Raw genomic sequence first — 15,480 nt, 5'->3', positions numbered from 1 at the left:
CATCCGAGAGAAACTGTGTGTGTGTGTGATGCTGTGTCAGGTGGATAGACTTAGTCACAGGCAGAGCCTCTTACAAAGCCATCACATAGGTATTAGTGTTGGTGAGAATGCATCCGTGTGAGTTACTGCAGCAGCATTGTAAGATTAAAGGCTTAAAGTATGATGGCATTAGCGTCGGCTACCAGGAACAGAACACCAGAAAATATATGTGTGTAAGCGCACATCCAGATGTCATGACACAAACCGGGTACTACTTTAATTAGATGATAAGTTTAAACATTAAAATTCTGAATGAGGCACAGATGTACAGTAAAGAATGCAATTTGTACAATATAAAAGAGAGACCAATGAGAGATTACAATACAAATCTGGGAAACATGCACTTGAATTCACATCACAAATATTTATGGAAGAGAGATCCAACTTTGTTGTAGATAAAAGATTTATGATATACAGCAGATAAGGTTATGGTTCCCTCAACACCTTAGGGAAACAAGTGTTGATATTTGTGAATGTGCCCTACTTTCTCCAGCATCACATTAAAAGAATAAAAAAAAAAAACACAAGTTAATATTTCAACAACAATAGTACGTCAAGGAAACAACAAAACATACAATTTACTATTTCAAATTCAATAGTGTCTCTCTTGAAAGAATTACACGGTGATTAAATTGTGCCTCCACGTACAAAAGCTGCATAATAATCAAATCCTGAACACAGATGGATCCAAAAAAGAAAATAAAAAGACCGACTCCTCAACTTCACTCCTGCAATGTTGAAATTGACCAAAAACATTGTGCAGCATCACAAACAGATGCTCTCTTGAAGGATTTCTCCAGGATCGTTTCTCACGCGGATACAAAAGCCAGCCTCAGACGAAACATGACCGCCTCATGTTGCTAGCAGAAGATGAGGTAAACACACCCTGATGGCTACAGATAGGCCCACACACAAGGCAACAATAAAATGTCATTCCAAGCAAACAGTCATATCAAACGTTTAAAGACGAACACCTCTGAGGGAGAGCAGCACTGAAATGTTCGGCGGTGACTTCTCTCATGGCGCAGCCGCTGCTTTTGTTTTAAAAAGTGTTTATCAGGAGCATGTGGCGACACTTTTTATTTTTCAATCACTAAATGGAAGTTTTTTATATATATATATTACAGAACTTAAAACGAATCTCTGGGGAATACACGTATTTCCATGTTAAGAAAATGTCGTGTTAACGCGCCCGTAGCAGCTATGCTTAATTCTGTGACATAATAATTATTACAGTCCGTTCCAGCTCTCTGGCTGCAGCAGCTCCTCTTTTTTGGGGGGCAGTTTTATCAAACCTGTGTAGAGGCACTGTGATTTCACAAGTCAACTGACTGCAGAGGAATGTTTGGAGAAGGAATTCCTGCTCCGTCCGTTTTAATTCAATGGCATGGGCACGTCCCTCGATAAGTGCAGTCACAAGACTCTTATTCGAGCACCGAGCGTGTCCATCTCTTGTTTGAATGTGTGTTTTGTTTTGTTTTTTGTTTTTTTTCGAGGGTGTGTGTGTCTTCGCCTGCCCAATATGTCGCGCAAAAATGTGCTTATTATCCTAAATAATCTTTTTTCCCTTTTAACGGAATGGTAGAAAAGCTGCTTTCAGTTCTCACAGTCTGACACGATGCAGCGTGTGAGATCTTTTTTTGATACAGTTCCCGTCTTTGAGTTAAAATTTGTTTGAGCATGCATTTGTCTTCATATACAAGAGGAAAGTGGGTCAGTCATCAGCCCACTGGACAACCCGGCATTCTAAATGCATCTGGGAGAGGACTGTCGAGCTTGCAGACGATTTTATATATTCCTTTCTTCCAGCAGGGGTCGCTGTCTCTCCCAGTCCAAATGGCTGAGTAAAACTCCCTCAGAGCCACTTCTGACACCTCGATAAACCTCTCTGGAACCTGCAGACAGAAACATGCGAGTCAGAGGACAGAAAATGTACATATTCGAAAGTGGGTAGAATTTTTTGCTGTTTTTTCTTTTAAAAGAAACACGTCTTCCATAAAAACGCAGAAAGCTGAGTTCAGAGTGGGATATCATGCCTGCAGGCTTCAGTATAAAGCAGGTTATTCGTATCTGCAACCCCTAAAAAACATGGAATTACTGCACTTTTCATTTAGCTGTCTCATTTTGTTGAGAAAAGAAGTTTTTTTTTTTATTCGACAGCTAAATATAATGTATGGCTTTGTGTACATAAAAAAAAGATTTAAAAAAATAATTTCTGCAATGAATGGCCTTTTTGTTGTAGGATGAAAATGATGAAACTGTGAATAAAAGCTAGTACTTTGCCGCACCTCCTCTGGCTTTTAAATTCTTTGAGGACTTCTCTAAAAAAAATTATATCCTTGGTCAATCAGGTCCAACTATCTTGTTGACAAATCAGTTTTCGCAGGAAGAAGCCTCGTTATGGACCTTTTAATTTTTTTAATTTCCACCTTAAATTGTCCCTCGGATTGAGTTCTGGTTGCTGGCCATGTCACTGAGTTGAAATATCTTTCTCTAGTTTAGTCTGAACACTTTTTGTTCTGTGGGAAGATGCATTATCATCCTGAGGCATCACCAAACCTCCTTTCAGCTGACCGAATGAGAAAAATGTCCACAGACACATTCCCTGTGGAGGTAAGGATGGTCCTTTACCTGACAGCAACCCTTTATCATGAGTGAATGTGGAAAGTAGCTTGTTTACTTCAGACAGTGATCTTTAAATGTTTCATTGGGCCTACTGTTTAGCTATTCGGGAAGGTTTACATTTGCTTTTTTTCTGGATGTATATCCCACCTCCTTCAACCAGTTTCTTACAGTTGGGTCACGAACACTGACTTCTGTTTCTGCTCATTAGTTTTTTTTAATTGTGGTTTTTGTTGTTGTGCATTTTTCCTTTTCAGAGCACTTTGATTTAAGTTTTCTCTCCTGATTCTTTGAAGTCTTCTTTGGTCAACCAGCATGTTTTTCTTCTTACAACCTTCCCAATTTGTTTGCAGTTGCTCCAAATTTTAGACACGGCTGACTGGGAACACCAAACACCGTTTGCCACACTCTAAGCCGAATTACCTTCTTGTAGGAGTTTCGTGATCCTTTCCTTTGTTTCTACTGACAGCTCTTTTGTTGGAGCCAATGTGTCTGTCAGTCAGGTACAAACAATTTTTGAAGCTCTCTTTTAACTGCTGACTCTTTTGCATGTTTAGGCTTGTTCAGGTATTTGTTTTAGAAATGCAAATTCCAAGGGGATTCCACATTAATTTTTGAAACAATGTAAAGAGAAAAAAGTCTCCATCCCGCTGTGAAACTGTGATTTCTCAACTATTGTACGAGTAATGGTCTGATGAAAAAAGTTTAAATTGTTTGTTTAAAATTGTTTTATGTCATAGCAACGATTCTTCATCTGCAAAATGAAACCACTGCATGATAATCCTGCAAGAGTTCATATTTTTGACAGGGGTTATACAAGCAACCCAGCCAGTAGATGAAATCATTGCTGTTATCAGTAATGTATTCAAAGCATGGAGGACATTTCTTTTATTAGTGGACTGTAAGTGTGGACGGGAGAGGCTGAATTACCTCCCTATTTTAGGTTGTCATGGAAATCAGTCTGAGCCGAGCCATGAAAAGTTTTTCAGCCTTCACAGGAAACACATCACAATGGGCCCCGTAATTACTATTCAGCGCATTCACACAATAGTTTTCAATAATTTTGTCTGATGGGATCTCTTTGGGAATACAGACACTGTGTGTCTTTGATGTGTTTTCCACTCAGTTTTATTCCACCTGTCAAAGCAGATTACTTACTGCTAAATCACTGCATGGACTTTCATGGAACACTCTCACATGTATTAAATCCCATGACAGTGAGGCAACATGCACAACAGAAGCAGCCCGAGACACATGTTTCCCATAAAATAACTATAATTTAAACCTGAGCTGAGGCCAATTTACGCAATAAACTCGCAACACAAGAATAGGTGAGCGTGACTTTTAGAACTCTAGAGCAGCTGTTTTATTTTCAACAATGTCGCGGCCTTGGCTTTTACACAGATACTTGGCAGCTGCAGCATTTTAGTTTTTCAATGCCTTATTAAACTCACTGCTGACAGCTCACCCTGGGCAGAAAACACACACTGCTTTTTCCATTCAAGCATGAAATAGAAAACATGGGGACGGTATCTAATTTATGACAAAAACTGAAGGTCTAACCTCTCAAACTGTTTCTTTAGGTGCCGGGAGATAAAAAGTTTTAGTTATGGACGCACAGATATATGGGCATAACATCTGCAAGCAGCCAGCTGGGAAGTAGGATCAGATCAACTACGGCTGATATTTAGTGGCCTGAAACTGACAAGATTTATTTACATTTAGTTTATTATCAACATTCATTCATTCACGGAATAAATTGAATGATTGTATGTTCATCGTGCTGTCCAACTGTAGGCGGTTAGTTTTACACATGCGACCATGCCAACTCAGTGGATGCTGGGTTGAGAACAATCCACTTTGTTGTGCTTACGAATCATTCACTTAAAAATTGCAAAATGTTTGTGTTGACTGTGGCACAGTACAATCTCTTCAAATGAAAATGAAAATTAACAAATGAAAATAAAATAAACATGCAACCACTAGCTGCACACAACTATAAAATTAAAAAAATTAATTTATGAATTTTTTATTTATTTCACGAAAAAAAATCGACACCGGAACATCTATCCATAGGCCGGTTAGCTCAGTTGGTTAGAGCGTGGTGCTAATAACGCCAAGGTCGCGGGTTCGATCCCCGTACGGGCCATGCAGTCTTTTGAAACACCTCATGATTAGCTTAACAGAAAGGTATTATGTTTGGAAGAGATCACTTAATCCGTAGTGACCTGAAACTGACAAAATGAACACATAAATAGCCCATATAGGCACTAAAAAGTTATCGAGTTGAACAGGCTAAAAAGACTTATGAAACCCCCCCCCTTTATTTAATGGGACATATTATGACAAAACAAAAAACACAGAAGAGTGAAGCAACAGTGAAGCCCAGAATTGACTGAGTTTATATGTAAAGGAGGTACTACAACCTTCTCTAAGTTTTTATCAACTGGCTGTTAACGTTCTGCAGTGTGTGTTTCAACGACTTGAGCCAGTTCAACACATCTAGACAGCTAGATCGTGCCTAAAAGAGGGACCAGTGGCCTACCAGCTGTCCATGTTTCAACTGCAGACGAGGGAAATGTAATGCATGTAAATGTAAAGTATTTCTCTATCACTTCGGTGTGTGGCCTGAGCTCTCAGGTTTTCTCATGCTGTAATAACAATGCTCCATGGGTTATTGCATACAGATCTGAAACGAGGCAGACACTGAGGAAGAGATGGTCGTCCAGTGAGTCACTTCATGCCTTAAATAATCAGCTTGAATAAAGATGTAAATCAATCAACGACAAAGGAGCTGCTGTGCTTTCTTTCTGTTATTTTGACCAAACACAAGACTTTTTATCAAGACCTCAGGAAATGGTGTCGACTTGTGAAAAAAATGACATAATATGTCTCTTTTAAATAAAGAATCTTTTTATGCGAAAGGTTCTAATTAAGTTTTATTTCATATTTCATTACCCTGGCATGAAAGGAAAAATAACAATGTTGGTGAACGGCCAAATGATTAGTTTTAACATCGGTATCGGACGAGAATTTCACGGCTGGTGCACCTCTAGATTTAGTGGAAAGTTCGGGTTCTTCAGAAAACGCTCATGTTTTAGGGGGCTTATCTCTGAATGGGCTCAGCGCAACTACAAAAACCATCAAAATCTGTGATCAAGCTTTTTGTTGCAAAGCAGGACAGGAAGAGCAATTGTTACCACTGCTGAAGCGAGAGTCTTCCATGACTAGCCTCAGAGCCACTCCGTCAATAGTTGTTTTACAGATCTGAAAACTGACCATTAACTAAATAAATTATGAAACTTTCGGCTGCAACACCCCTGCGGTTTGTTATCTAGGGCATCGTCGCTTTTATTTAACATAAAACTGTCATGACAAAACAGAGTTTAGATTCATAATGATGACCATAAATTGGAAATGTTCTTATTTCCTTCTTTGTGTCACCCAGCGTGGAAGTGTCTGTTATTGACTTTTTAATGACTAAACCCACCCAAACTATTACTCAACACGGAGCTAAGCGTCAACATGAGAAAAGGACCTTCAAACCACAGTAAGTTTAGACAGTGCTGGTTCACTCAGGAGACTGTCTCAGATCTCCTGCTTGACAACAAAGTGAGTGGCTCCATCACCAAACCCCTATGGTATTTAAGATTTTAAAATCTAATCAGAGCTTTTATCAAAGCAAATTTGAAGAAGCTAAAATTTTAAAACAGATTTGATATATTCAGTATTGGAATGAGTCGGTATCAGTAATGGAATGAGTAAGTGTGACCTAACTGTTGACCACACTGTATAATAGATAATAATCTCCATTATTTTCCAGGTGTAAGAATATTTTTCAGGGTATGCTTTGAAATCAGCTTATTGCCCACTTCAAAAAAATAACTCTGCTCTATAAAAATCAACTCTTTGTCCTTACTGGTTGAGTCGTGTCATTTCTAAGAAAACATACATGCAACTGCGTGGAGTGCCCGTGTTGACGAAACACTCACCATTTGAGATTACTTTTAGGCAGCAAAATGTAACCCTTTCCATAACAATTGCAACACACTTTCACAGTATTCACAGTATTTCACAGTATTCAGAGCAACGGCTGTTTGCATTTATAGAATTAGCTGTATCTATGATCTATGAACGTACTGCTTACTGACAAGCTCTCCTCACCTGGTAGATGTTACTTTTATTGTAGTGCATGTTCAGTATGCGATAAAGCTCCGTGTCACGGCCCACTCGCAGCTGACTCTCTCTGCCCAGACGAGGAGCGCCTTCCCTGTGTTTCAGAATAATAGGCCGATAAAAGACCACACAGACACAGTTATATAAACATGTCTGTTTATGCAATATATTGTGTTTTTGACCGCTTGGATAGACAAATCGACTCAACAGAAAAATAAAACAGCTGAGGCGCAAATAACAGTAGGTGAGCTATAGTAGATGTCCAAACATTTGACAGTTTATAAAGATTCTTTGCTCTTTATAATAATAATAATAAAAAAATATGTTAAATGGTCCAGCATGAAAGGAAGAAACCATGATCCCTCAAGCTGTACAGAAAAGATGAAACCCTGCCTTTTGTCACACTCTGTTTCTACAAATGACTGTATATGCAGGGAAGCACCTGCACAGCATCTGATGTGTCAAACTAAATGTCAGATACAAATACAAAATACATGGCAACGTGCTGGTTAGCTGCTATGAAACTAAGGAAAACAATCAGTCTCGTGGAAAGAAAAAAAAAACAAGAGTTAAATATGAATCAGTGCCAAGCCAGACTCACCGAGTGAGCGCCTCGCGGACAGCTTGGCGTGCGAAGCGCTCCATCTGGATGTAGAAGAACTCCCTGAAGTTACTGAACCATTTAATCATCTGGGAGGTCACACAACGGTTAAACTAAAGAGCGGGAGAAAGGGCGACAAAAAGATACCGGGGACCATAAGTTGAATGTTTACGTGCTTACGTCACACACTGCCTACGGCCGGTTAGCTCAGTTGGTTAGAGCGTGGTGCTAATAACGCCAAGGTCGCGGGTTCGATCCCCGTACGGGCCACGAACTTTTGAAATACCTACTAGCATTACACAAATATATCATGGTACCTCTCTCAAGCCACAACTATTTGAAAAAGATCACTTAATCCATGTGGAACTGAAAATTGGATTTGTTGCTTTAAACAGTTTAAATATCTCTCTTCTTTACCACGCCAGATTCAAATTAACAGGATTTTGTAAAATAAGATGACAAATTAATTAGGTTATCTAGTCATTTGAATTAATGTCTTGGAACAGGTAAACAGTGCATTATGAGACCAGGATTGGTAAACGATAATGAGAGACATGATTATCATTAAAGGGCAATAATACAGTTATGAGCTAATGAAGACTTAATCATACTTTATCTGAACTGCATTTCTGAGATATACGTCCTTTTTTCACCACTACACTTATTTTGCAGATTCAACCAATAATAACCCACTGTAAAATAGAAATGTAAAAATATAGTTTTCACTGTTTTAAATTGGCAACTTTTTAAATTTGTGCACAGATTTACAAATAAATCTACCGTGCATGTCATTTTCTGCAGTATCTTTTTAAACTATAGAAGATTCCTACAGTAGTGGAGAAATCCCAGATAAAACTAATGAACCACTCATTCAAGAGGTTTTCTTTCTCTCGTTTTTTCTTTGAAAACATTTCTTACACCATAAAACAATACTAAAGACATCAGAACTAAACCAATGTGTGGGTGTTCGTAAGCTAACAATGAAGAAAAGGAACAGATTAAAGCTTCAAAATATGTTTTCAAATTCAGGTTCTTCAAAGCAGTGTCCTCACATATGCTGAGTGCGTGTTGGTTGCTCCTTTACTCGGCAGCTCAACTCATCATAAACCATATGATCTGTGTTCAGTGATTGTGGAGTATGGGTCCCGTGGTGCAGCACTCCATCACTCTTCCTCCTGGTAAAATGTACCTCACAGTGGCTGGTGTTGTGTTTATTGTCAAGCTGAGAACTAAATTCTGGTGCTGCTCTTGGTGGAAGCCAGAGGCTGCTATACTGTTGCCTTCCACAATCAATAAATCCCCAACAGAGTCACAGAAAAAGCTGTTCATGGCCCAAAGAATTGTTCAGTCCCCCCCACTAGATGTTTCTTTGCAGACAGCGTAATTGTTGATGTTGACATCTGTCTGCTGCTTTAATGCGGGCTCCAATCTGAAGTTGTACTATTTGTTGATTTCTGAGGCTGGCCTCTTTGAAATCCAGATCCTTTTTTCTCTTGACTTAGACGAGCTCTTGTACCTTCAACAGGATTTACTACGAAAGTCAAAAATGGCTAATTGCTCATTCAAAGTTCTGATGTCTTCAAAATTGTTTAAAAAAAAGTGACAAAGAAAAACAAATTCAGAAAAAAAACATAAGTGGATCTGTCCATTCTTTTGACTGAGGCTGTTTTTTAATCACAACTCTTTAATGACAAATTTAAGTGATTTTAAGTCCCAATTAGCCAGCTATGTTTGTAATATTGGTGCTAAAGCATTGTTTTGACTTTATGCTTGATGAGGCACACACCTTGACATCGGGGAAGTACGTCTTGAGCGTGTTGGAGCTGGGGTAGCGGGTGTAGAAGAACATGAGTTTGGCTTTCTTCAGATGGCAGGGAGACAAGCCCTCCTGGGTGTACACATTAGATCAGTTAAGGAGACACACATGTACTTTTAAACACACACAGTAACACACATCTTTCTGTCATTCCTTCCAGCATGCTGCCAAAAAGGATATTCCCCCAGCAGTCAGGTAGAGATCTCCTCCGTCCATCCCTCCCCCTCCTCTTATGCCACAGTCTCCCCTCACCCCTCTCTCCCTCTCTCTGCCTCCGTGCGCATGGCGCACAAGCGATGGGTCCAGGTGACCAAGCAAAGGTAGCGGGGGGAAGGATGGGTGAGACGAGAACTCCAGGAAAGGGTCGGAATTCAAATAGTCCTTGCGTGACGGGGGGAGGTGGGGAAGTTGAGGGTGGTGAAGTGAGCGGGAGAAGAGCTGCTGCATGGAATAGTGTAGCAACGGGAGAGGGAGAGGCGGGGGAGGAGGAGGAGGAGGGGGAGGTGCAGGGAAGGAAGATGAGGAAGAAGAAGAAGATGATGAGGATGGGTGAAAGGAGGAGGAGGAGGGGTCCTTGGGTTGTGAGGCAGGGGTTAAAAGGGTAGGTTGGGGGAGAGGAGGAGGACGAGATAAAGAGGGGTGATGCAGGGGGAGGTTTGGGTGAGAGGGATTGAGGTGAGTAGAGAGAGGTGGTCCAAGGAGTGGGTAGGCCTTTCGTCTGTCAGGTGACCTGTGAACAGCCAATGAGGTTGCCAGGTCTGCAGGTTCAGAGCGATGTGGTGGTCCAGGAGGAAGGCTTGTCCCATTACTCAACTTCTGTAGCTGCTCCTCTCTGTCTCCGCCCTGCCCTCCTGTTTTCTCCACCTTCCCTCTCATTGTGTCTTCTTGTCTTCCTCTTGTTAAAAGCCCCATCCACACTCCCCTCTCCTTCCCTCCATCATGCCCCGGATCAGACGGGTGAAAAGAGACGGCAGCAGGAGGAGAGGAAGGAGCCAGATCTGTCATCTCGGTGTAAAGGCGGAGAACTCGATCAATGACTCGCGCCACAGCGCTGCCCAACTCCAGTTTCAGCGCCTGAGCAAACTTCTGCCCTCCCTCCTCACACTCATCATCTATCCCTCCATCCCAGTCTCCTCTCATCAGCCCTCCGCAGTCCAACCACAACCCTGCTCCTTCCATGATCCCCTCCAACTGCAAACCTGCTCCTCTCTCCATCCTCTTGTCCCTGTCTTTCTGCAGCTCCTCCTTCCGTTTGGGGAAGATGTCAGAGGGGGAGGCAGAAAGATGGGAGAAAGACTCCTTTTCCATCTCTCCACCATCAATGTCCTCTTCATCGAGCATCTCTCCTGTAAGATCCTCCTCCTCTGCCATCCCCTCATCTCCTATTCCTCCATCCTCTCCATTTCTGCGCTTTCTTTTCCTGTCCTCTTCGGCCACGTGCTTTTCCCCAAAAGCCTTCCAAACTTTCTCCTGCAGGGCCTGCAGTCTTTCCCTCGCCTCCTCCAGCTGTTCTTTCAGCTCCTCCCTCTCTCTTCTCCTACCCTCCCTTCCTCCCTCACGCCTCTGGCCTCCCACCTCCACCTCCGCCTCCACATCTCTCTGCCGGCTCTCCAGCTTCATCCTCTTAACTTTGAGGAAGTCTTGGCTCCACTCAGCCATGAGGGCGGCATCGTTGTGCCTCTTCTTCACCTCCAACAAGTTGTCCTCTCCCTCCATCACCCGCTTCTCTCTTTCCATTTCTTGCTCTATTTCTCTAACCGTCACTCCGTCGTCTTCTTCCAAACTCCTGTCGTCCAGGAGTCTTTGTGTGCTCGGGTTTGGGGTAAGGATTCTTCCGATCCTCCTGGGGCCTCCACCCGGCTGAAGGAGATGGTGGATGTGGGGGAAGCCAGGGGGTCTGAAAGCTGGAGCAGGGCGACCAACGTTGGCCTGAGGGTGAGCTCCAGGAAAGTCGGTAGAGTTGAGAGAGGGAGCAAAAGTATGTATCTGGGAGGACGAATCATCAAAAAGATCCGTGGGTGACTCCATCACTGCAGGGAGACAGAGAGAATATGTTTAATTATTTTCACATTTTATTATTTTTAAATTATTATACTTGCAAAACATTTTCATTGGTGCGGTATAATCTGTAATGGCTATCTAAGATTAGCCATATTACAAAAAAAAAAAGTCTCAAAACACTTAACATACGTTCTGGCATTGAGGATGCAAAGCAGTGACGCATGTCAGGTGTTATTTTGTTCCGTTCTCGCTGTGAACACGTCTTAAAGTGCACAACAGTACAAAGTTGCCATTGTCCTAACTTTAGTCCTGCATGGTGTGCATCAAAAGATGTAAATTAGTAGTAGATGAAAAAAATACATGAAATATCTTGTATTCATGCTTTCTCTAATTAAATAAAAGTCAAAGTAAATGTATGAAACATATTCTTCATATTTTATATGAATAATCCCAACTTATAATGATCTTTGGGTTTTTGTGATTTGGTTTTACTCTGACTTTTGGTTTCTTAGGCTTTATATGTTAGTTGATGTTTCATTTTTGATAGATCTCGATTTTTTTGTTCACTTCTGTTAGTTTTACCGCTGCCTTGTCACACTTGGTTTCTGTTGTTGATTGCTCTCACCTGTTGTGTACTTTGTAATCAGTCCCTTGGTATATATTCTCCTGGCTCTCCTTTGCTCCTTGCCAAATAATTGTTTATGTCATTCTCTTGTTGTTGCTGTGTTGATCTGTCAGTTCACCCTTTGTTTCTCTTCAGTCCTTGTTTCTTACAGTTTTCTTTTTGGAGTTTCCAGATCCCGCCTCGGCTGTGACTTTGTTTAGTTTTATTAAACCATCATTCATTTACCACCTGTCTCACCTGCTCATCTGGTCATCCTGTATGTTTTTACTGGATGCACAGAAGCAACAAACTTTTTCTAAATAGCTAATAGTTTTTTTTTTTGGATGGATTATCTAGCAAAACAGGTATATAACAAAATATGTTTTTAAATGATGTGTATTGCCACTGAATTGGAATAAATACTAGAACCAAATATCTCAGTTTTTGGGTGGCAATGGTAAATAACTATAACACAAATATGTCTCTGTTGTAATTTAAGTGAACTGACCAATCATGCTCATCGTGTTGTGACTACAACATAAATTCCGTTTACCTGGACAGCAAAACAGGTCACCAGTCAATCACTTCCACTTTGATCGTAATAAGAATGTGCTGCAATGTCCTTGCAAAGACCTGGAAAATATAAGCGGTCACTGTTTAGCTAGAAGCACAGAAAAGATTAGCTCAAATGCTCCTCGCAGTTGGGTTGATTCACTTTCACTGCTTTCTAACACATCACAGGAGAAAACAGCACACAGGAGCAATGACTGAAACCTGATGGTAGTCAGTGCAGGTCGACAGCCTGGGAGCCAGGCTATGTTCTGCAAGCACAATGGGTTAACATCTGGCTCATGATCTTTGCCACATGTCACCCTATTACCTTCGTTTTGATTTCCTGTTTTGGCTGATATGTAAGCTGTCTAAGACAGTAAAAACATTATAAAAGTACAGACAAAATGGCGGATGACAACAACGATTTGACAGCAGAGCACAATAACAAAAGTTTGGATGAGATTGCAGGACCACCGTTTGTTGAGGCACCTTTACTAACTTACTGGAAAGTTTGGGTACTTTAAACTCAGTATGTCATATCAAATAGCCTCTGTGTTATACCTGGAAAACTTGTATAACAAAGAATTTTTAATACCAGGTTTATGAAAATCACCGCAGCCCACTACACCAAGTGCACATTCCCATCAATGTTTTTTTTGTAACCTCATCTCCCTCCTGATGCCCCTTTTTCCTTCCTCCCTAGTCCCCTCTCATCCTCTCTTCCTCCCCTCTCTCTGTTATCAGTTCGGGCAGCTTGTTAAGCGCTGTTTGATCAGAGTGTTTACCGTCAAACACACACAAGCACGAACACACACAGAATTTTACACAAAAGAGGCTTGAGAGAAGGCTAACAATGGTCAATGGTCCTTGTGGAGTGAAATAGAGTGAGAACAGCATGTATGTATGTGTGTGTGGGTGTGTGTGTGTGTGTGTGTGCGTGTGAAAGTATGTGCATCTGAAAAAAGTGTGTGTGAACAGGAGTCCTAACACCCTTAATCCACTTCAGATGGATACACTACAGCTCACTTCACCGAAAGATGGACAAACGATAAATGGACAGACAGTCATACAGCAGATAGATAGATAGATAGATAGATAGATAGATAGATAGATAGATAGATAGATAGATAGATAGATAGATAGATAGATAGATAGATAGATAGATAGATAGATAGATAGATAGATAGATAGATAGATAGATAGATAGATAGATAGATAGATAGATAGATAGATAGATAGATAGATAGATAGATAGATAGATAGATTATATGAGCATAGTTCCCCTGGTGCAACATGAAGAGAATAATCCTCCTATAAATAGCTAAATATCAATTATTCAAATGCCCTCTCCTCTCTGCTATAATACAGCCCAGATGGCAAGGCAACCAATGCGCTTATATCAGGGACAGATTAGCTTTTCAAAGCCAGTGGCAAGCCGCACAAAATTTGAGCACTGAGCAATGAAAATGAAAGCTATTAACCAGTAGATTAGGCTTAAGAATGGTGGTGTTGGACTGATGGAGCTGCGAAAAAGAAAACTGACAAGAGAGAAGTGGCACAATGAATAACTTATGACTGTATAACTTAAGACTAATGCAGAGAAGCAAGTTAAAGTTGGACATTTAGAAATAAAGACTAATGTGTCAAAAGTGTTTTCACATATGTGTTAAATATTTGGAATGTGGACCTTACTGTATACAAGCAGTCAATGCATTAAACACTTTTCAACACAAACACACACGCACGCACGCGCACACACACACATATATATATATATATATATATATGCATATATATTCATCTACCTAAATGCAAACCATTCTTATATAACATTAATTCCCGTAATAATAATAATTATATCTATCTATCTATCTATCTATCTATCTATCTATCTATCTATCTATCTATCTATCTATCTATCTATCTATCTATCTATCTATCTATCTATCTATCTATCTATCTATCTATCTACGACATGAATACATTACTTTAAATAATTTATAACCTATAGTGTTTGAAGCTTAATGAAGCCTGTGCGTGGCAACATCTGCCGGCTATGCCACGCGAGAGGAATCGGCTTTGGCCATTCTGACGCACGAGCTGTCACAGTGTGTGTGTGTGTGTGCGCGCGCGCCCGCCCGCGGTGCGTCCTGTGACTAATTGGCAGCGGTGGGGACTAATGTCGCATTATGAAAGAACAGATAAACAACGAGAGGGAAACAGAGCAGACACGGACCTTCGAAGCTTATCTAAGGCGGAACAAATCATGCACTGAGTTTAAAGTTTAGAAATGAACTCACTTTTGGTCACAGAAAAGGGCTCCAGCGGTGTATGTTCCCCGAAGCTTTCCACAGTGTCCGTCCCTGCGTGTCCTGTCTCGTTTGACTGTCACCAGAAGGCAGGCGGGCCTCGGAAGTCGGTGCGGTCAGAAATTTCGGAGCGAGCCAGCAGCGTGATTCCGCCTATTACCCGGTTTCCCTCTCCTCTATCTTTGTCCTGCTCCGCAACTCTAACAGTTTTGCTCTCACTCATCAAACGCCTCCTCTCTTTATTCTAGTTGTGCAGGTTTTTCCTCCCTCGTCAATCCATCTATCTTTGGCTGGCATCAACCTCACGCGCTGCTCCCGGTGTGGAGTGGCGCGCGGTGGGCGGGCGGGCGGGCTCGAGTGCTGTCCACTTGATGGTCCGTTCCCTCCCATGTTGGCATGACCCCCAGTATGTGCAAACACACACATTGTGCTCTGTTGAACAGTCAGTAGAATAATGCAGCCAATCATTTTTAATACATATCAAATTAATTTGTCTTTTTTTAATCATTCATCAACACTTTATCATTGATGCCTCTTATTTGCCTCACAGATTAAAAAAAAAAAACGATGGAAAGTGTATCTATAAGGGGCATATATCAGTTCCTCTGAAAGGCTGAAAGTACTTTAATTACGTCAGCAGTCATAATCATTTCTGTATTATCACTGACTGTGAGTGCTACATACATATTTTTACCTCTGAAAGTCAGCTAGTCACTCATTGACAGTTTTATCTCCCCGCAGGAATCTCATTAGAGATCCA

At 41.1% G+C, this 15,480-nt stretch overlaps 1 protein-coding gene and 2 non-coding genes across 3 annotated transcripts; 2 read left to right on the top strand and 1 right to left on the bottom strand.

The window, feature by feature from the left end:
- Window positions 1-215: 215 nt before the first annotated feature.
- prox3 (prospero homeobox 3) lies at window positions 216-15,051 on the bottom strand. The gene is made up of 7 exons (XM_072376634.1): window positions 14,712-15,051; window positions 12,413-12,492; window positions 9,435-11,284; window positions 9,225-9,332; window positions 7,439-7,551; window positions 6,826-6,931; window positions 216-1,934 (listed from the first exon to the last, which is right to left on the bottom strand). The coding sequence occupies exons 3-7, from the start codon at window positions 11,280-11,282 to the stop codon at window positions 1,761-1,763; spliced, it is 2,349 nt and encodes a 782-aa protein (XP_072232735.1). The 5' UTR covers window positions 11,283-11,284; window positions 12,413-12,492; window positions 14,712-15,051; the 3' UTR covers window positions 216-1,760.
- trnai-aau (transfer RNA isoleucine (anticodon AAU)) lies at window positions 4,737-4,810 on the top strand. The gene has a single exon. It is a non-coding gene; the product is annotated as a tRNA-Ile (tRNA).
- Window positions 7,635-7,708, top strand: trnai-aau (transfer RNA isoleucine (anticodon AAU)). Its single transcript has one exon. It is a non-coding gene; the product is annotated as a tRNA-Ile (tRNA).
- Window positions 15,052-15,480: the final 429 nt, after the last annotated feature.

Source organism: Leuresthes tenuis, unplaced genomic scaffold (assembly GCF_036924035.1).
Source record: "Leuresthes tenuis unplaced genomic scaffold, fLeuTen1.0.hap1 SCAF_22, whole genome shotgun sequence".
NCBI lineage: Eukaryota > Metazoa > Chordata > Actinopteri > Atheriniformes > Atherinopsidae > Leuresthes > Leuresthes tenuis.
Note: the sequence above shows the minus strand (reverse complement) of the source record. Positions and strands in the feature narration are given on the sequence as shown.